This window comes from Bicyclus anynana, chromosome 21 (assembly GCF_947172395.1).
Source record: "Bicyclus anynana chromosome 21, ilBicAnyn1.1, whole genome shotgun sequence".
Lineage (NCBI taxonomy): Eukaryota > Metazoa > Arthropoda > Insecta > Lepidoptera > Nymphalidae > Bicyclus > Bicyclus anynana.
This window is the reverse complement of record NC_069103.1, coordinates 4,623,784-4,646,385: the sequence shown is the minus strand read 5'-3', so window position 1 is coordinate 4,646,385 and position 22,602 is coordinate 4,623,784. Positions and strand designations below refer to the sequence as shown.

General features: G+C 38.2%; 2 protein-coding genes across 2 annotated transcripts in view; both read right to left on the bottom strand.

Moving 5' to 3' along the window:
- Window positions 1–180: 180 nt before the first annotated feature.
- On the bottom strand, window positions 181–18,688 carry LOC112047455 (C-1-tetrahydrofolate synthase, cytoplasmic). Its single transcript, XM_024084581.2, has 15 exons — window positions 18,528–18,688; window positions 15,554–15,752; window positions 13,500–13,636; window positions 11,869–12,103; window positions 10,839–10,950; window positions 7,668–7,893; window positions 6,841–7,014; window positions 6,354–6,519; window positions 5,525–5,828; window positions 5,165–5,382; window positions 4,480–4,690; window positions 3,926–4,074; window positions 2,726–2,829; window positions 1,847–2,132; window positions 181–651 (listed from the first exon to the last, which is right to left on the bottom strand). The coding sequence occupies exons 1-15, from the start codon at window positions 18,563–18,565 to the stop codon at window positions 409–411; spliced, it is 2,802 nt and encodes a 933-aa protein (XP_023940349.2). The 5' UTR covers window positions 18,566–18,688; the 3' UTR covers window positions 181–408.
- Window positions 18,689–19,678: 990 nt separating this feature from the next.
- The window catches only part of LOC112047462 (probable ATP-dependent RNA helicase spindle-E), a 29,910-nt gene continuing 26,986 nt past the window's right edge, over window positions 19,679–22,602 (bottom strand). The window contains exon 26 of the mRNA XM_052888096.1: window positions 19,679–22,148. Within this exon, the coding sequence (XP_052744056.1) occupies window positions 22,013–22,148 (136 nt within the window). The 3' untranslated portion in view covers window positions 19,679–22,012. The remainder of the gene's footprint in view (window positions 22,149–22,602) is intronic.

The window sequence follows — 22,602 nt, the reverse complement described above, 5'->3', positions numbered from 1 at the left end:
TATAGATATTGTTTAGACAATATAGGTAAATCATTTTGTCCCCGCGACAAAATGTTTGCCATAAAAAAACATGATTTAAAAAAAGTCATCAAAATTGGAGCTATTTCTGAGGACTTCCGGAAATTGCTTGCTTTATGTTTTCATTGACTCGCCTCTAGGTGTATTACAATAATACGCAGCTTTAAACAAATATTTATTTAATGAATTCATAAAAAAACATAAGTTGATACTATTAACAACTTACAACTATACATTACATATTTTATTGCACATTAAACAATTGACATATTCCTTTTTTCATAGTATATACTCTGATGCACAATTATCCGCCCACTTTAATATGACGACAGTATATTAAAGTGGGTGGATAATTGTGCTTCTGAGTATATTTAACAATTTCATTACAAATCAAAAAAGGCCTTCAATTTCACCGCTCTGCGTGTTCAAATCTATATCGTAGATACTAGGGCGGGTAGGTAGGCCGGGCATTTTGGATATCTCGCCCACCATGGGCACCACGAAGCCGGCGCCCACGGACACGAAGATGTCGTTGATGCGCAGCGTGAAGCCCGTGGGCGCGCCCTTGACGCTCGGGTCGCCGGTCAGCGAGTTCGACGTCTTGGCCATACAAACCGCTAGCTTATCGTAGCCCTGGGAAATTGTGGTTTTTTAAAACAAACTAAGGTTTAATCCCTCTTGTTCTGAGAGGAGACTCGAGCTCAGCAGTGAGCCGAATGTGGGTTGATAACAATAGGACAAAGTTTTGATGATAGTTTTGGAATTTAAGTACAAAAATCAGACTTTTCTCTATAAACGCTAATGGGAGGCATCGGCCGTGGCTAGTTACCACCCTAACGACAAAGACGTACCGCCAAGCGATTTAGCGTTCCGGTTCGATGCTCTGTATGATGTGTAGAAACCGAAAGGGGTGTGGATTTTCATACTTCTTATAAGTTATCCCGCTTCCATCTTAGATTGCATCATCACTTACCATCAGGTGAGATTGTAGTCAAGGGCTAACTTGCAAAGAACAAAAAAAAGCAGATTTATACGTAGCTTAAAAACCTGTCGAAAATAAAATTGATATCTACGAGCACGAGCCCGCCATCCCGCATGGAAGAAGCGTTGTGGATCTCTGATCAGATGCTCTCTCTTAAATAATAAGAATAAGTTGATAATAACAAAATAACAGATACGTAATTTTTTTTTTTTTTCATTTGAATAAAATTCAGTAAAAAAAAACTAAATTACAAGAAAATGGCGTTCGCTCGAATTTGGCTGATACGTTGCCGCGTGTCCGATTAACATTGGACGATAAAAGAAGGTAGCCAAACAAATGCAGTATTTTTTTGTATTTATCTCTGGATGTCTCAGATTAATTCTAAAGTCTCGGAATTATTACGCCCTTAACTATTGACCTAGCAATTAAGCTTGGAGCAACGGGCATTAGAAGTCAGAACATATTAAATGTTATCAAAATACTCCACGACCACAGAATCACAAATATTCTAGACTCCGCGCCACGGAAGAAGTCCTGCTTCTAAACGTGAACTAAAATTGACAGCACCTTACAGAAATGACAATAAGACCGCCATTATCAAATGACAATGAGCGACACTAACAGTGGAATTCATAGACGTTGTCGGGGCACCCAGGGGATCATTCACCCGCTGTGTGTCAAATTCTCAAACAAATAGAGGTTATAATCGACACTCAGCGGCAGAATGATCCCCTGAGATACTCCTACAACGTCTATGAATTCCACTGTAAGACATTAGCGACGCGCATACGGGACTCGTTTTTGGCTATATACAGTATACCAGTAAATAAAAAAAAATTGACATACCCTCTCAGTGAAAACTTTAATCTTTGCCAAAACCTCATCAGTATATTCAATCTGTCCAGCGCCATACATTTCCTTGGCAATCGTCTGTATTTTCTCCTCAATAGACACGTCCAGCGGGTAGAGGTACTCGAAGCGGGAGGGCGTGTCGCAGGCGGCGATCACTGCGTCAGCTAGCTCCAGCGCCCCGGCGCCGCCTGTGGCCCAGTGGTTGCATATCACTGCTCTGAACGCTCCGTTCTTCACCGCGTACTCTTTGACCAGGTTTAATTCCGCTTCTGTGTCATTGCTGATGAAGAATTATAAATTTTAACAAAATTTTAAGCGTGAGTTGGAAGCTATCAATTGAAATAGAGGAGAGACGAATATCTTAGCAATCCATGGATTCAGCGTGAGGTTGGCGGGTCCATCGTATGGTAGAGAGAAAATCTCCGAGCAAAGTCCAGGATTTGTGACCAATGGACGTAGGGTTAAGGAATTCCTTGACCCTGCCTAGCCAAGTTTGGTAAGATCCTTAGAGCAGCTTTGGATACCCGTTCTAATATGAACTTGGTACCGTTCTTGATGTATGCTGCTAATGTATACGTAAAGTATTTTAAAATTGTAGTTGGCAGGATTTTCTTTTTTCATAGATACTTAGACAGTACCAAATCGGACGGATTTCAACTTGATGTGAAGTGGAAAACCATCGCTTGTTACAAGCCTCTTGTGCCTGTATTCTTTCACTAAATCTTTTATTACATAGGTACCTCCACTTTTTACATTCTTCAAAAAGTATACTTACACTATGTCTTATTAAAATGCGTTGAAAAAAATGGTCTATTTGTGGGTTTTTGCAGCAATTTATTAACTAAATTGTTTAAATTTTTGTGAGACACTTACCCGTGTCTATTCACAGCTATGACGACTGGGACTCCAAATTTGATTCCGTTACTGATGTGTTTGCCCAAATTGCACAAACCTTTGCTCAGCAACTCCAAATTCTCCTGTAACAGAAGAAATATTTTTACTTAGGCTAATCGCTGGACCAATGAGGCGCTTTCTTGGCAACACCAGAACGCTAAATCGCTTGTCAGCAAGTCTTTGCCGATGGGTAACTTAGAAAATATATAAAATCCTTAACTGACCCGATTTTGATTCACAGTACAGTCAACTGCACCAGAGAGCTCGTCAAAACACAGAAGTCGCTCCAGATTATTTCACTTATTGTGCCAGATTGACAAGTGTTGCCGAGAAAAAATTGTTCCAATATGGATTACCTACTATACCTAGACAGCAGTGTCTATATCAAGTAGTGGCAGGCTTAGAGCCAAGATTGACAGTAATCCGCTGGCATCGGTCATCAGCTATGACCACCGCCGTCTTGAACGTGCTTTACAGCGGTCAAGATTGTCGCACGACCATTAATAACGGTCTAAGATACCAAGAGACTGAACAGATATTACATGCATAGAGACGCCATGCAAGCGGTAGAGCTTGAGCTGAGGAAGGGGGGGGGGGGGGCTGACAGTAATGCCTGCCCTGGCCCCGGTCTATCAGATATGACCGCCGCGAGATATTTCGCACTGCGTATCTTGAGCACTTTAAGGCGCGCTCAAGTCGCGCAGTGCGAAATATCTCGGTAATTTATGTCGAAGTCCTTCATATATAGCAAGGTCCTGAACATTGTCTCTTGTAGATGTACAGATATTACCTGCAAATAGACGTCGTGCAGCGACAGAGCTTGAGCTGAGGGGTAGGGGCTAGCTGTAATGCGTGCCCTGGCCCCGGTCTATCAGCTATGACGCAGCTATGAGCGCGCCTTAAAGTGCACAAGATGCGTTGTACGAAATGTCTCGGTAATTTATAAGTCCTTCATATACACTCGTAGCAAGGTCCTGAACATTGTCTCTTGAACATATGTATAGATAGTACCTGCAAATAAACGTCGTGCCGCGACAGGACTTGAGCTGAGGGAGAGCTAGCAGTAATGCCTGACAGCCCATGACCCCAAGATACTCAAGATGTGCGTATATCTCGGTACTTTATGTCTTCATACATAGCAAGGTACAATTGTCTCTTGTTTGTATGTTAAGATATTACCTGCAAGTAGACGTCGTGCAGCGGCAGGCCGGGGCTGACGGTGGGCCCCCCGCCGTGCATCTTGAGCGCGCGCACCGTGCTCACGATCACCGCGCAGTGCGGCGTGTCCCCGCTCGCGCGGCACTTTATGTCGAAGAACTTCTCCATGCCTGACAAATACAAAAAGTGTTGGCTACTTTTTACCCGACTACGGCGAAGCCAAAAGGAAGGGTAATGATTACTGAAGACTATCAGTAATCACTAATTCTAAGAGTGTCAAGAGGTTGGACTATTGTCGTATCCACTCCTATCCACTAGGATAGGAGTCCACTAAGATAGGAGATCCACAAGGATCTTCTCTAGTTTTAAAGACTACTTTACAACCAGAGGAGATAAAAAATGTAGCCTAATGCTAACTGATATAAACAAAACTAAAATTGAGATCCCCAAAAGTTAACGTGTTTTACCTAATGGCGATCTAGTCGGCCAGGATAGACTAGCAACTTTGCGCGATGTTGATGTAGTGAGCTTGCTAAACCAACCTACAAGTACCTAAAAGTAGAAGAAGCATTCACCAATATCAGAGCCGAAGCCCGCCTCAGTGGCCACGTATCCGTCCGCGCGGGCCAGCTTCATGGCGATCTTGTCGGCCAGGATGGACGAGCAGCCGTGCGCGATGTTGGCGAAGGGCCCCGTGTGCACCAGCACCGGCGTGCCCTCCAGCGTCTGCATCAGTGTCGGCTCGAACGCGTCCTTGAGGAGCACCATCAGGGCACCAGTTATACCCTGAAATTAAAAAATATTCATGTCTAGTATATGTCATATTACCAGAAATATTATGAAATTACAAATGGAAGGACACAAGAGAAAATAAAGCCAAAGAAAATTTGTAGGAGTGGTGAAAGAGGAATGGAAGTGATTGACATTTGCTATCCTTACATAAAGTAGAATAAGGTAAAGGAGATGACATAGGGTACGGCCTATCCCTGTCATAGTTGAAATTTGAACAATATTTGGTAAATATATCACAATCAGACAAATCGCCTCATTGTCAAAATTGTGAATTTATGTTCGCAAAAGAGTTGATAATTGCATTCATAATATTAATCTATTCCAAAGCAATATTTGTTAATTTGCGGTCGTTTTACAATTGTTACTCTAATCAGGTTTGACTTAGTTTCGAGAAAAAGAAGCTACCTATTAAAAACTCAATTTTAAGTTAATCGTAGAAATTAATTGTCTAAAAACTAAATAACCTACCAGATCATCAGCGATGACAGGGTTACCACTCTTGTCCAAAGCCACCACCATGTTAGCCAGTCTCTCTTTGATATCCTCAACGTCGGTACCCAGGGCGAGAACTGCCATAATCTCTGAAGCTACGGATATATCGAAACTGCTTTCTCGTGTAAAACCTTTCTCGGTTGGCGATTGACCGATTGTAATCTTGCGGAGATATCTATCGTTCAGATCCACAACTGAAAATGTATATTAGATATATTAGATTGAATCATTTTAAATAAAAGGGGAGGTAGTTCATAGATTAGCAAAAGGGCCTGATTAAGGCATAAGGGCAGTCGAAGTCAGGAACCAAATAAATCAGCCACATAAATAACTTGCCTCTGTTCCACATGATTTTCGAGGTATCGATATTCAGTCTTGCGAATTTGGTCCTTTCTTCCGGCGTCAAAGCATCAGGATCCGTTTTGTTGATACCCAATCTCTTGAGCCTTCTGAGCTGAATGGCAGAGAACTTCCTGACGCCCTTTATCTTTGGTACAAGGCGGTCATACAGCGGGCCGTCTTTTTGGGTCAACTCGTGGAAGATTCTGGCATCCATCTGTGCTGCTAGGAGGTTATTGGCCGCGGTGACTGCGTGGATATCACCCGTGAGATGAAGGTTGAAGTCTTCCATAGGAATGACCTGTTTATTTCAAATTAAAACAATAAGTGATGCGGATATTCGGAAAGTAAAAAGGGTTATCACCCACACCCACCCACCCAAATAAGCTTGGACCGAATTTGCGTATTCATTACCTACACATTAATACTAATCCTTAGATTCTCTATGAAAAGAAATCTAAGGATCTAAGTAATTCAGGGGGCATCTTTAGCATATCTACCTATACTAGTATGTTAATTTTGGTCACCCATCTGAGGTATTCTTATAGATGACGGAGAGATTTCGGATGATATAATAGTTGTATCACTACTTCGAAACGTATTGTCACGAGTTCAGATTAGATGCAGTATGTAAACGCCTTGCACGCAGACCTTTATTAGAACAGCGATCAAAGTTCCTAATTTTTTCTCCGGGAGGGAGACTTGACCTAATGACACGGTACATCAGAAATTCTAAATAGACACGCTGCTTATCAGGTAGGTATCTATCTTTAAAAATGTGGAAAGCTCTAGCTGCTTTGTTAATAGAACTCCTTGAATGTGGTACCTGTGAGTAGCCTCCTCCCGCAGCGCCACCCTTGACGCCAAAGGTCGGTCCCTGGCTGGGCTGTCGCATGCAAGCGAAGGCGTTGCGCCCTCGATGTGCTGCCAGAGCCTGCACTAGTCCCAGTAGCGTGGTGCTCTTGCCCTCGCCTAGTGGAGTCGGTGTTATTCTACACGAAAGTGAATATTGTGAATTTGTGAAGCTAAGATATTAATTAACGCGTAAAAAAGAAAGTTAAGAATGGGTGCAAAATTCATACACCACTCCTACAATTTTTCTTTGGCGTTCAAACTAAGTAGAGGAGAAGACTCCTCTTTTAGTCTAGAAGATAGCGGGGAAAACGCCTTATCTTGGTTCGCCTCTATTGTTTTAATCTTACTTTTTCTCAAGTTTGAGTATGGTCATTAATAAAAAATTTCCTGGGCCCAATAACTTTATGGAATCACAGTATCTCAAGCCTACTTTCACGAATAAGTAGAAAATTACTCACCCAGCTACAACGATGTACTTTCCACCGCGTTGATCCTTCAAGCGGTCCAGTACGGAAAGTGATACTTTTGCCTTGGTGTTGCCATACTGCGACACCTCGTTGGGGAAAAGCCCGATTTCCTCCGCAAGAACACTGATGTGCTTTGGCTTTTGAGAGCGCGCTATAACAATGTCACTGTGGAATGGAACTTTTAATGAGACTAGCTTTAACTGAATATACCTATAAATTCGAATTGTGCTTACCTAATAGTAGGTTTATATGTATTTATATAGAGACAGTGGGACCAAAAGAAAAGAGAATTCAATTAAGTTAATAAGATTCCCAGAATTTATCTACTGTATTATATTTTGTGTACAGAGCTGTTCTATTCCGTTCCTTTCTATTTTATTATAATCTATTATTTACCTGTCACGGAGGTCACGGAGTAGATCTCCAACCCAATGGTCAGATCAACTAAAAGAAACATCCTCGCACCTTTTACAGTTTCGTTTTGAATTGGAGAGAGAATAAGAGAGATAGAGAGAGAGGGAAGAAGAGAAGGAGAGGGGGAGAATAGAGAGCTTATTTACCTTGGTGGAGGAGAAAGCGTATTGAGGCGCTGGGTCTGCGTCTACACCGGCACACCAACCGCTGACCGGACTTCTTGGAGAGAGATAGAGAGGGGACAGAGATGTAGAGAGAGAGAGAGTTTTTATTTACCTGGGTGGAGGAGTAAGCGTGTTGAGGCGCAGGATCCACACCGGCACACCAACTGCTGCACGGACTTCATGGTGGGAGATAGAGAGGGGGCAGTGAGGAAGAGAGAAAGAGAGACAGTTTTTAATTACCTGGGTGGAGGAGAAAGCGTGTTGAGGCGCAGGGTCTGCAGCGGCCACACGGGCGCGGTGGAGCGCTCGAGCTGGCGGCGGGCGGCTATGACGGTGTTGCGCATGAGCATGGCCACGGTCATGGGCCCCACGCCGCCGGGCACGGGCGTCACGTGCGACGCTACCTGTGCCGCCTCTGAGTACGCCACGTCGCCCACCAGTCGCTGGCCGGACTTCTTTGACGGATCTTGAATTTAATTTTTTTTATCACCATTATTGACAGCCTATTTTACGATTATACGCCACTACAAATCAGGTTTCCCTTTTTATAGAATGGTCAAAAGGATTATTCCCCCTTTTTTTCTTCTCCTCATGGAGATTAGACCCATCACACAGCTCATAAATATGTGGGTGAGACTTAATACGATAACGTTTCCTCTTGAAACTATCACTATCAGATGGTAATGATAATATCCGGGACTGAGGACTTAGAGCTAATCAGACTTTCCACATATCCTAGTCCGGGATCCGTAGAACATTTTTTACAACTGATAAGTTAATTTATAGATTTTTACTACTATTAACGTCATGTCGATTATCAACTTTTTTATTTGAATTATTTCTTTTATTATTTTTTTAATTATTTTTTATTTAAAATTTTTGATTCTGGCTAGCTAGCTAACTGAGATACCAAGAAATAAAAATTTCAGACCGTCGCGACGTTATCTTGTGGTACATTATCTCGTTCTGAGGCGTCGGATAATGTACCACGCAATTTGTTGCTTGCACACACACAATACACAATTTGCACGCAAAAAATGCCAAGAACATTGTGGCTGTTAAGTTGTTTATCTATTAATTAAACAAAACAGTAAAAAAAACAGCTAGTTAGTAACAACTTTTAATAACCAAATCAAAGCGATACAAGTTGGGAGGAGAGTAGTTTATTAAAAGTTGTTACTAACCAGCTGATGTTTCTTTTACAGATAAACAACTTATCTCGTTCCGACGCTCAGAACTTGTTATTTCCTGGTCACTCAGTTAGCTACCAGAATCGAGAATTTTCGTAAATAAAAAAGTTGATCGTCTGATCGATATGATGCAACTCGATATTAGCTTATCAAAATTAACTTGATATTAATCAGTCGTACAAAATGTTCTACGGTTCCCTGACTATCAGCATCGTACGTATCGGACGCATCGCATCAAACTGATTTTAGTATTCTTTGTATAGAAATTTTAGTATTCTTTGTATACAAGTAGGCCCACATCGTACTAAATCGCAATCGCATCGAACGGATTTTATCCACCGTAAAATTGAAAATCCATTTGATGCGATACTTACGGTGCTCATCTGTGGTTACCTTCCTTAACCTGCACTCAGAGGAGTAATGCCAACAATTTTCCAACTCCAGGCTGATAATTTTTACTAAGAATTTCTTGAAAAACATTCTTTGGTCTGGGCAAACACTTTTCTAATACACGATAAAGAATTTATGACTAGAAAATTTTGTCTATGAACGATTTTAGGTAGGTAATTTTTTTTACTATGACTTTTGTGCCTAATATATATTTAACTGGACACAAAATTGATCACTTATAGACCTTACAAATATATTATATTTGCTAAAATCTATTAAACGAATATTTTAAGCCACTTACAAGTATGCTCGACACAACAATTTACGAGTACTCTTCGCGCCGAGACACGTGTATTTATTAGATACGAGTAAGTAGTTATTTGTACAAATGTTCAATGTGGAACCATTATCATGTTAATTACTACTTATTATATTTATTATTATATATTTACCAAATTACACACATTAGTTGTCAATGTCCAATCTGTGACCCATCTAAAAACCGCGACTGTAAGTTTATGAAATCTTAACCATAACCTAACCTACTAACCTGTACCTAACCTCAAATACTTGTAAGGTAATGTTATTCAAAATATTGGTCATGGATTTACTTTGCCTCCAGTAGGTGGGCTGCTAAATTTTTCCGTCCCTACTGATTCTGAAATAGGGATGATGACAGATTTTTAAATTGTATATAAATTAAGAGTATACTAATAGTAAAGCAATTTTGTAAAAGGAACAGGGTATCTGCGATTATTACTTTCGGAGCTACAGGGATTTAAAGGGTCAGATTTGCGGCGCTGCCGCGGATCCCTGAAAAACGCCCCATACAAAATGGCACGAACTAATGACGTCGTAGGCAATGTAATGATCGTTAGATTTGTATGTGCGTTCAAACAAAATTACTAATATCTTTGTTATTTGTGCGTTTATGTTTATAGTTCATTTATTAAAAAAGGTCTCATTTAATGTAAGGAAGCTAAAACTGTATGAATTTTCATCTAATTACGATAAAATATTTTTGATTGATTTTGAAATTTTATAATCTTATTTATTTTGCAAATATCCAGACAATCTTTGCTTTTTATGTATAAATTAGTTAACATTGACCCTATTTACCCGAATGTATCATAAAAATCAATATATTCAAACCTAGTCATCATCCCCATTCCATATCCCAGTCACTAAAATTTTGTTATATCCACCAATAGAAACCAGTACGTTAAATATATTTTACAACACATATGTATTCATCTAAACATTTACTAAAGCTATTTTTAGCAAAAACACCTGGATTTGTGGGACATTCCCACTCTAGTAGGTATGTTGTTAAGCTGTTAAAAAGTGTCCGCTATGAACGGATTTTACGATTAACGAAGTCGGGCGAAGTCGCGGGCGTCCGCTAGTATCATATAGGTGCTCGTACTTACACTCATAAATTGCTAATTAAAAAAATTATGCCGTCTACAATTTTTTTTCAAAACACACAGAGGACAAACATGCACTAAGAACTCTCCACTCACGAGAATGGACATAATTACCTACTTGCTAATGATGAGTGTTGGTACAATCAATCTAAACGCGTTAAATATTTTGTAAACAGTTGTCTTGTTTTGTCGCCATTTGTTCTTTTTACGACTGATTTAGTAAACAAGAGGCTTTTGCGTCGATGGGAAATGAGCATTATCGCAAATGTATCAGTTTTCTGTGATAATATTACCTAATAGCAAACACCCTGCGGTTTCACCAGCTTAGTTCCCGTTCCCGTGGGAATGCGGGGATTAAACATAGCATATGACACTCATAAACAACGTGGCTTTTATTAACTTACCGGGGATAGCAGTGATTCCGCAGTCTATAACGACTGCGCCTGGCTTTATCCACGACCCGCGAACGAGCTCCGCCTTGCCTATTGCCACCACCAGGATATCCGCCGTTTTTGTCTAAAAGAAAGCAGTCAAATTTAAGAAAATTAAAATACCAAACCTAATACCAAATCTATACTTATAATAAATCTGTAGAGAGGTCAATTCTGTACATGAAATATATTTCCAAAATAACTATCGGGGGGTGATCAGTGATCAATACTGATACCAAAAATGCAATCAGTTTTTTGTCTGTCTGTCTGAATGTTTGTTACAGAAACAAAAACTATTCGACGGATTTTAACGAAACTTGGTACAAATATTCTTCATACTTCTGGGCAGGTTATAGTAAACTTTTCATCACGCTACGATTAATAGGAGCAAAGCAGTGAAGGGAAATGTTAATAAAACGGGAGAAATTACTCCATTTTTACAGCGATACTACTGGCTGTATTAAAGAGATCTAAGGACGGACGAAGTCGCGGGTGTCCGCTAGTACACATTAAAATACGAAAAGGCTCTCTAGAGAAGAGAGAATCGGTGACATTTCACTAAATACTTGTAAATACAACAATATGTAGATTTGTCCTAAATCGTCGAAGCCAATACATCGAAGTGAGATCAATCGTAGGTACAAAAGTAGATCAAGGGGCTTACCACGACCTTTTGCAAAACCATCATGATTTCTGTCCATCTTATTGGATTGAGTTAGTGGTACGAACTGAGTGACTGAAATGGTCGATGACGTCTGAAATCTGTATACGAAATAACCCTGCGATAAGCCATTAATAAACAGTATGGAATCGCTACGGGTTTAGGAGCTTGTGGAGTAAGCGCAGTGTTGGTCGACCTCCCACTATGAGGACCGAGGTTATCAAGCGGGTTGCAGGGAGCCGCTGGATGCTGGCGGCTCGAGACCGTTGTGCTTGGAGGTCCACGCAAGAGGCCGTCTAGCAGTGGACGTCCATTTCCTGATAATGATGATGAAATGCGTACCACTTCGCTCAAGTTCTTCGTCTTGGAGTGGCACACAGTGACGGTGGCGTGCTCCCACTTGAGAAGCTCGGCGACTGGCGTGCCCACGATCCTGCTGCGACCCAGCACCACGGCTGTCTTGCCGGCGATGGTGATGCCTGTACGTCTGATGAGCTCCAGACAGCCGGCAGGCGTGCAGGGGATGAAGCCCGACATATCGCCGAGGGCAACGCGCCCTTCATTCATGGTGTTCAATCTGAGATAGAGGAAATATTGAACTATTTTACTAATATGGCATTTCATATAATAACATTACTATACTTCGTTCGTAACACTCCCGATGTTGCGGGGCATATAGCGATAAATGAAAAACCCACAATGTCACTTCCCCGAAAGTACGATTTTATACCCGTGCAGTCTTACCGTCCGACGCCCGCATATCATGGGAGTGTTATCAACGAACTTGGCAGACTATAGTTATAGTAGCAGACTTTGTGTCTGAGATCAAAACACATCGCTACGACGACACGTACCTAAACCATTTTCAATTTATTTTTCAGTAACGGATTTTTTTCAGTCACATTCAGTATTGAAGATATTTTGTCGGGGGGCATTATATAATAGATACTGAAGTTAAAATATTTTTTTTTAATTTTTGTCTGTCTATCTGTCCATGATTTTTTTGTTATTCGGGCATCACGCTGAAACTGCTGAATGAATTCAAATAAAACTTTTGCTCGGTTTGAGACTATAATATGGAGAAGGTTATAGGATACTTTTTATTGCGAAAATAAAATAAAAAGGGGGTGAAATAGGGGTTGAAAGTTTGTATGGAAAGTCATTCATATTTAGAGTTAGAGTTTTAATTGTTCATAAATCATAAATAAATACGAAATATAATGTGATTTAAAAAAAAATATAATTCAATCCCTATTTGAAGTTGAAATAGGGCCTGAAAGTTTACATTGATTCCACGCGGACGAGTAGCGGGCGCCTGCTAGTGTGTTAATATGTTCGCACTACAGAGTCAGACTTTTATGTGTATAGAATTGAATAATGCAAAGGCACTATGAAAAAACAGACCACGGGATAGAAGCCGTATAAGTTATCTACTAGACCAACAAGCCGCAAATCCGCCTGTGATGCCAGGTAGAAATTTATTTATTTATTTATTTGGTCCACCAGTGACTGTTGCAGCATTTACACAAATACAATCTAAAAAAAAACACAAACACAAGGCTCTGCACAATCAAATGAAGGTAGACACGGCATGCACAATTCCGTAATATTAAAATAAATTAACGATTACATAAAATCATTACATAAGAAAAAAAATACATTTTACAGTAACAAGAAAAGGAAACATTTTACAACTACTATTTGAATATACTATATAATACAAAAAATAAAATGGAATTGGTAAAAACAAATACAAAAAAAGAAAAATTAGTTTAGCAAATCTAGTAAAACTAACTTGGTGAGTCTATGTGGATATCTATAGACCGACTAAGTGCGTTATATAATTTACATAACCTGGGCATAGTAGAATAGGCGCCAAAAACAGTTCTAGTGCGTTGCGGAAATAATTTAGTATCTAAAATCTTTTGCGATTGAGTGGTAAACAGTCAAAGGTTATCAAAAAGTGGTCATACCCATCGATGTCTTTAAGTGGAGAGACGGCGTCGGTGACGAGGTGGGCGTCCATGGTGTGCGTGGAGTCCAGCGGCATCTGCACGATGATGCCGTGCACCAGCGGGGAGTCGTTCAGAGCGGACAGCTTGCCCAGGAGCTATGGGGAAATCAACATCATCTTTAGCAACCCATTTTCGGCTCACTGTCTAGCACGAGTCTTGTCTCAGAATGAAAGGGATTACCACCACTACCACGTTAGCCCAATGCGGATTGGCAGACTTCACACACGTAGAAAATTCTCAGGTATGTTATTACTTCACCGTTTGAGACACGTGATATTTAATTTCATAGAATACACATAACTAGAATGTTGGTGGTGCATGCGGCATGCCCCGGACCGGATTCGAACCTGCGCCTTCTGAATCGAAGGCAGAGGTCATAATTATCCACTGGACTATCACGGCTCTACCTTCTCAGTAATCTTAAAATGTCAGTTAGGTACTGTATTAGCACAGAAAACATATTATGTACAAGTATTAGGTATGGTATTAGGTATACTTATCTATATGTACTAATATTATAAACCTGGAAAAGTTTGTTAGTTTGTTTGATTGAACGCGCTAATCTCAGGAAATGCTGGTCTGATTTGAAAGATGCTTTCAGTGTTAGATAGCCCATTTATCAAGGAAGACTATAGGCCGTACCAATTTCTACGGGAACAGGAACCACGCGGGTGAAACCGCGCGGCGTCAGCTAGTTTAGTATATTTTCATTCCCAATGTTTTATTTTTTTCATTGCTTAGTTCGGCGTAATACAATTACATAAACGAAAACAACAAACAATTCAAGATCATGTGATCATGAGCTATCTGCTAAGGTCGGCAGCAGGGTATCGCAGTTATCAAAAACATCGTAAATGCGTTCCAATGTAACAACATCTAAACTGTAGATCTGAGAAGAATTTACCGAAGTAATTAATTAGTAATGAATAACAAATTGCTATAATACGAGTAGGTATCTATCCTATAGGTAATCTAACAAATGAACTACGAATATCTAACTATACCAACTGAAGTGGCTTTAGCCAATCTAGATGTAGAATATTCATCGACAAACAAATTAAAAAGGTAGAAAACGCATATCATGTCATACATATATGTTTTTTTTATAAAATTTTATTCTTAACTACTTACGAGTATATCTGACTGGTTTAAGCTTATTAATCAAAACACCAAATTTTTAGTAGCAGTTTTGGTTTTGGCTTCGAAAGTGAAATTGAGGGAAGCTGATTCTTTGGATCGAGTGAAATTGAGGGTAGCTGAAATATCGACAGCCAGGATATGGACTGCATGGAGGGACTTATGGTCTATATGATCGGCGGTAATAGGAGCAGATATATTTCCCAAAGTATAGGAGTTACAGTGAAAGAATTCCGGTTTGCTGTGAGTAGACATGGCATCAAATAAATAAATCAGAAACTTCTTGGGTAGGATTTCAATTGATATTTATTACCTAGCACCAATTTAGCCGTGATAACCGTTTTATATTGGCTCTTTAGCCAAATTCCGCAAATCGGTAAATTTAGAATTAAGTAATAAGTAATCTGATTTCTGTTGTATAGTTTAAATAATTTATATATGTATTTTTTAACCATTTTGTATTTTAGATTAAGCATCCTAATAGTTTAGTATAGTTGTTTAAGATAATGAAATTAAATTGTATTAAATTAGTAAATTGTGTATTTCCGCACCAGTCATGATTTAAAATATTAATATTGTAAATAAATTTTAGACTTTAGTTTTAGACAGTTGAATGCGATGTTTACCTCCGTTCCGGAGCATGCACCTCCAAATTTTTAGTTGTGAAATTAAATATCACGTGTCTCAAACGGTGAAGGTAAACATCGTGAAACCTGCATACCAGAGAATTTTCTTAATTCTGTTTGTGTCGTGTGCCAATCCGTATTGGGCCAGCGTCGTGGACTAACCCCTCTCATTCTGAGAAGAGACTCAAGCTCAGCTGTGTGCCGAATACGGGTTGTTAATGATAATGATGACCTATTTACGAGACTCACCTCAGTCTGGGTGCAGTCTCGTGGCAGCTTGATATGCTCAGCAACGATGCCGATGTTCTCCGCCGCCTTCAGCTTCATACGGATGTAGACGTTGGAGTCCTCCCGCCCGCCCACCTGCACGATCGCCATGCGCGGCTGGAAGCTGGGCCATTGTCGGCGCATGTCCGACACTTGCTGACGGAGGTCATTCTCGATGGATCTAGTGAGATGTTAAGATAGGAAATTTTATAAAAAACAATACACCTTTAGTAATATAGGTATATAAATGAATAAGGTAGTAAACATTGAGAAGGGCTGTAAAGCTAAGCTTATTAATCCAATTTATTTTCATAAATACCCTTATTTTTATTTTGTTTATTGGTAAACAGTACACATCGAATATGGCTGTAATGTAGGTACCTAAATAAATTAGACATACGTTTTCTACTATTATAATTTGTTCTATATGTTCTATATATAATATATAAATCTTTTATTTATAATTTGTTTATTGATAAACATTCCACAACGAGTTGGGATTTAGTAAATAGGGTTCGATATTCAATTTATTCGGTGGTAAATTGAATTCGATCACATCAATGAACTAAATAATAAATTATTTATATAAAAATTCAATTATGCTAGAATCACAACATTTCTTTTTTTTCATTTTGGATTTATTTTAATACAGTACTTAGCTTTGATAAAGATTGACAAAAATGGAAAAACATTTGACAGTCAATGATTTTTTTTTAAATACAATTACGCTATAGGTAAGGTACCGACGACGCCTACAAAAAAGATTTTCCGCGTGTGGAATTCGTAAATTGCAACGGGAATTTTTAATAACAATCCGTATCAGATTCTGCCACAAAAGCAGTAGTACAAAACAAGATAAATTGAAAAAAAAATGATCCTACCGCGCCACCTCAGTTCCCGAAATCACTTTCGCCGGCATCCTCACAAGTGGACTTGCAAATAGCGAAAACCCCACTGAGACCTACTGCTCACTGACAGACATCATCTCCGTAACCTCAGATAACCCGCACCCGATAGCGGTTGCAACCAATTTTATACGTACAAATCAAAAAAATTACATCATACTTATACTTTCGTAAAATTTTATTACAGTTGTTTTCTTTTCAATCTCAGTTTTCCTTTAATCAAACGATAAAGTATTTTCATTTTAATATCACTATCTCATAATTATTATTATTATTATAGTAAATACCTACTTGCAAACTTTATACTACCTTGTTACCGCGACCTAGGCCCGTGAAATTCAGTTCCACAAATCAGTGGTTTCCGCGGATTTGTGGAACTGAATTTCACGTGGACTAGGTCGCAGTGCTACCTACTAGGTAGGTAAATACCTACTATACTGCTAATACTTACTAGTAAGTAAGCATAGCAACATACTAAGTATACTTACTTCCTAGTAAGTATAGTACTTACTTACTAGTAAGTATAGTATATTGCTATATCTTCCAAGAGATACAGCCCGCCCAATTATTTATCACTGTAAAATTTACCGTTTAATAATAATAATAAATAAGTAAATTGGAAACTCACCTTAAGCACTTTGTGTAATAACTAAACGATCGTAAAATACTTATCTTCATTTTGTTTGTAAAATTTCAAAACAACAATTTCATTAATACATAAACAAATTATAATTGAAAGATACCTTTAAACACAAAAATATTCTACATATTTAGAAATATATTAAATGTGTGTTCGGTGATCTTATTACCATCCATAAGTTATGAATAACTGACTATTCATTATCATCAAACAATAATTAATTATCTTAATGTTATTTATGGGTAAGTATCTAGTCCACAATCTACCGAATATTATTACACCGGTCAACACGAGATTTTGGTCTGGTTTGTACCTACATATAAAATTTTGATTTCTCTTTTGGTACAAACAAAGGAAAAAAATAATAGAATTTTCATGAAAAATGGCTGGTTTCATTCATATATTTTTTAATTTTATTTTAAGTTGCATTTACCGTGGTTTTTACTAAAACTTGTAGGCTATAATATAATATATATAATTTGATAACATTTACATATATAAAACGAATAATCAAGATCAAAAATTTATAATATTATAAATTTTTTATACATGTTTGTACTACCAAATTCCGTTTAAAAGGCGTAGCTTCCATTTCCATGGGAATACGGGGAAAAAATATAGCGTTAAAATAACACTTCCAAATATCGCGGCTATCTATTTGTAAAGGAATTTTCAAAATCGGTACAGTTGATCTAGAGATTACCCCCAACAACCTCACATAGTTTCTTCTTTGTAATATTACTGTAAATGGGTTTCTTCATATTGAGCTTCAAACGTAGGTAATCATTCTCCCATCTACTGCAGGACTTTCCATACAAACTTTCAACCCCTGTTGCACCCCCTTCTTATTTAATTTTCGCGACAAAAAGTATCCTATAGCCTTCTTCGTATTATAGTCTCAAACCGTGCCAAGCTTTATTTGAATTCATTTAGTTGTTTCAGCTTGAGACCCGGTCAAAAAATTCGGACAGACAGTCAAATAAAACTAATGAAAAACATTGGCTTCGGTATCGATTATAACTTTAAAGCCCTTCAACTAAAATTTTCAAAATAATATCTTCAATGTACAAAATTTGACCTACCCAAAATCTTTTCCTGTATATTTTCCAAGCTATTATCCTTTTACATTAGGTATGTACCTAACTATTTATTATGTTCAGAAAATTATAGTAGGTATTCCACATAAGATCGACATTTATCCATCTACTTACCCGGTCATATTTTTATTAATTAAAAATGAAGTGATGCTTTACCCATACCACCATGGTCGTCTTAAAAATAATACGGCCCATTCCTTTTTGTAGGTAATTAGGACGATGGATGTAGGTAACACTTTTCAGAAAATTAAGCGTCCCATAGTAATTAAAAACATTTAATTACCTGTAACAGTAAATAAATGAATATCACTTACAGAAGCACAGTATCCAAATCTTCTTGAGTTTTCCACATGATTACTAGTGCCGGTACGAATGTTTGTCACAACATAACAAACTATTTACTTACAATACTCGTACAAGCAATTCAGTTGACGTCTATACACACACTAGTCCTCGGAGTTTCGCTTGCGGTTAAACCGGTTCTACCTGAATAATATTTTAAAATTTTACACACGTATGACTTATTACGAGATATGTAACACGTATGGCCGTAGGAATATGTTTATTGAATTATTAATTAACCTACCTTCTAACCTTCTTTTTTATGCATAGACGTTTTAAATGTCTGTACTTACCTTCCTAGGAGTAAGTAAGTGCACATTTTGCAGGCACCATATTATTACGTAAGACTACAACTACCTAATATAATTGTATGCCTATTCTATATATTTCATCATTCTCAACCCATATTCGACTCACTGCTGAGCTCGAATCTCCTCTCAGTTGAGAGGGGTTAGGCCAATTGTCCACCACGCTGGCCCAATGCGGATTGACAGACTTCACACACGCAGAGAATTTAGAAGAAAATTGTATTTTTTTTGGTGTGCAGGTTTCCTCACGATGTTTATCCTTCACCGTTTGAGGAGTACGAGAGGGGCTAATAGTCCACCACGCTGGCCGAATGCGGATTGGCAGACTTCACACACGCAGAGAATTAAGTGCATTTTCAGGTATGCAGGTTTCCTCACGATGATTTTACATCACCGTTTGAGACACGTGATATTTAATTTTTTAAAATGCACATAACTGAAAAGTTGGGAGCCCACCCCTCCGAATCGAAGGCAAAAATTATATCCAGGATCAGTAATCAGGCATCCAGTATTTTTTTTTTGACATGACATACAAACTACTTGTATTAGTATGATTTTTTGTATTAACTATCCAATACTCGTTTGGATTGTCAGGATGTGTAAAGTCAGTCATTGACGGTGAATTATTCTCACGTTTCTGCAGCGCAAACGGCAGCGAAGACGTTTCATAAGTCGAGCCGTCATGCTTGCAGCGACCAATACACGATCAGTTATAGTCGTGGGTGCCGACTGATCGTCAATGGCGTGCATAATGCGTATCCCGAAATAAAGATATTGTTATTAATTGTTATGAGGAACTAAAGAAAAACAACTCAACAGTTTATAATCAACACTGTTTATTTAAACTTATTTTGTCACACTAAATGTTTGTACATAAATTTTTTAAATCAAACAAGAACCTTTTTCTAATCACTAAAAATATGGAAAAATAAACAAAAAAGAAAGTGTGAAAGATCACTTTTAAATATTCAGAAAGTGTGAGAAAAAAGACTTTTTGATTGGTTTTGTCTTTAAACTACCCTCCAAATAAATGTAGTGCCAGCAGGAATACCAAAACTAAAATCCGACCGCTCAGAGATTGCGTTTCTGATAGGTCGTGATCGAATGGGCGATGTGACATGAGAGAGAGAGAGACAAAAAACGAGGCAATTGTAAGTGAATATGTTTGTCCCATTTGTCACTGTCTGAAACGCAATTTCTGAGCGGCCGGCCTATAATGGCAATAACAATGAACTGTATAATTCTAACGGTAATTCTCGCTGTTAGATAGATCGCAAGCTTTTGCGGAATTCGCAGCAGTGTGCGACAAACTTTAGGACAAATAAGGCAATTACTTAATATCGCATAAATGTGCTCAAATCCAGTAAACTTTTGGGAAAAAAAATCAGATCTTAATAACGGCATTTAAACTCTAATACAGAATTAAGAAATGCTCAAATCAAATACAGAATGTGCGCTTATTTGTCCTTACAAAAAAAAAACAATAAAAAATAGTAAACGCATTTTAATAAGTCTTAATAACTAATAGAAACTATTTTTAGGACAATTAGTATCTGTGGTATAGTTAAATTCGTTGAGAACTCCGAATTTACTTTTATAAACATTTAACAAACCCTCTTGACTTTGTTTTTTTTAAGTAACGAAAGCAAGAGATTATTCTTTATACACTATTTTACTTACATAAGACCATAGAATGGTTACTTTTTAATACTCACTTAGAAGTATTTAAAATCTAGAGATTTTATCTTAATATCACACAATAATTTCTAAACTGTAACAAAAGCATTGTCACATTAGAACAATTTTGTTTAAGTTACATTTAAAAAGTCTGAAAATCAGGTACTATTAATAAAAGTACAAAACACGTCAAGTAATAATTTATATTTTTTGATCAATAATTACTAATCATTGGATCAAACAAAAGAAATTACTTTAATAAGTAAACGAAAGAATTTAAGGTTAACTTTACAAAAAAAAAAGTACAAATAAAAAAAACCTGTTCTCTTACAATAGAAGCCAAGTTGTAGACATTGTCTACAAGTTGTATGGCTTCGATAAACAACAAATTAATAACAAAACTTAAATAAAAATCATAATAAGAACGTTTACTTACTATATGAAATCTGAGCTCCGAAACATAGTTTTTTTATGACTATGAATCACAAAAGATTATAAAACAATGTATGTAGTCATAAAGATACATTAAAGCAACATTGCTTTGTTATAGTCATCTACGCACGCTTTAAAACAAACAATCATCAATCAAAATGACGCCATCTTGAATCTGCTGTGACGTGTCCATTAGCGTGCGACCAATCACGAGACGCGTAGATATGAGCAACACCTGTGATTGGACGATATAGTGGACACGTCACTGCGTCAGTTCGATGTTTTGATTTCGCAAAGGTGCTCAAAAAGTAATTCAAGAACAACCCATCAAACGGGCGTACCTATGGACTTGGAGCATGTCATGACTATAGCTTAGCAAATTCATTCGTAGCACACCCGAAGGCCTGCGCGGGCCGGGAGGGGGGTAGGCGATGTCCCGCGCGCTCGATATCACACCTGCGCAGTCCATTCCCCCCGTCACCCGCATATCATGAGAGTGTCATCAACGAACTTGCCAAGCTATAGCAGAGTTTTGTGTAACTCTGTGCACTATTCAGTTAATGAGTCACTACAGCGTATTTTCGTTTTAGTGATCATCTAAAATAGTTATTTCAACGAAACACCCTTGAGTATACCATTTTACATCAAATCGTAATGTTTTTTAGTCTCTTCGAACATCTAACATGTTTATTCCAATGGAATTATATAAATACTAGTTTTTCGTTAATATCGGCTATTACCACGGCTATACTAATTTTACTTTACGTAAAATGAAGATTATTATGTCATTTCATTGAAAACACAATGTTAGATGATTGCAAAATTAAAATACGATAAAAAACGATGTAGTGACCGATTGATTGAACGATACACCGAGTTAAGTAATAATCCTGCAGAACTTCTTTATTTAAAGATAGCTGACAGTTACATCCATATTTATATTAAAGTAAATAATATAATCAAGTTACACAAAGTACAATTTTATTTTGGCGCGATGGAATAGTACACTGTTTTCTATTTTTATTATATTATAAATATATTTAACTCTGTATGAAACGGAAATCTTCTTCCTTTTCGAGATGCGCATTGGAACACAGATGAATGCGCATCGCGTGCGCCGGCATTGGCGTGGTTCCGCACAACCTGCATTCCAGGTCCGAAGCCGACGTGATCGTTCTGTCGAAGAAAACGTATTTATTACTATACTAGCAGACCCAGTCAAGCTTCGCTTTTGACAATTTCTCCAACCCTATCCCTACCCTACTCCTACCCTGCAAATGCTCCATACCTTGCACCTCCCATTTAAGAGAAGTGGGGGGGTTAGAAAGAGACAAAAGTAGCCTATGTCACTCTCCATCCTGTCAACTATCTCCACGTAAAAAAACACGTTCATTCGTCGCCTCGTTTTGCCGTGAAAGACGAACGAACAAACAAACAGATAGACAGACAGACAGACACACACACTTTCACATTTATAATATTAAGTATGGACTAGCAGACACTGCGCGGTGTTATCCGCGTGGTTTCCGTATCCCGTTGGCTTCCGGAGATAAAATATAGCCTATAGCACTAAGGGATAGAATTTTTCATATCGGTTAAATTTCTTAAGATGTACGCAACTGAAAAGTTG

What these genes read in the sequence shown, in the direction of transcription:
- LOC112047455 (XM_024084581.2), bottom strand. Translation starts at nt 18,565, where the DNA reads ATGTGGAAAACTCAAGAAGATTTGGATACTGTGCTTCT. An exon ending in CGGGAGGAGGCTACTCACAG is followed by an intron (nt 5,829 to 6,353) that starts GTACCACATTCA and finishes TGAAATAAACAG; the next exon opens with GTCATTCCTATGGAAGACTT. An exon ending in TGCACGACGTCTACTTGCAG is followed by an intron (nt 2,830 to 3,925) that starts GTAATATCTTAA and finishes CTTCTGTTACAG; the next exon opens with GAGAATTTGGAGTTGCTGAG.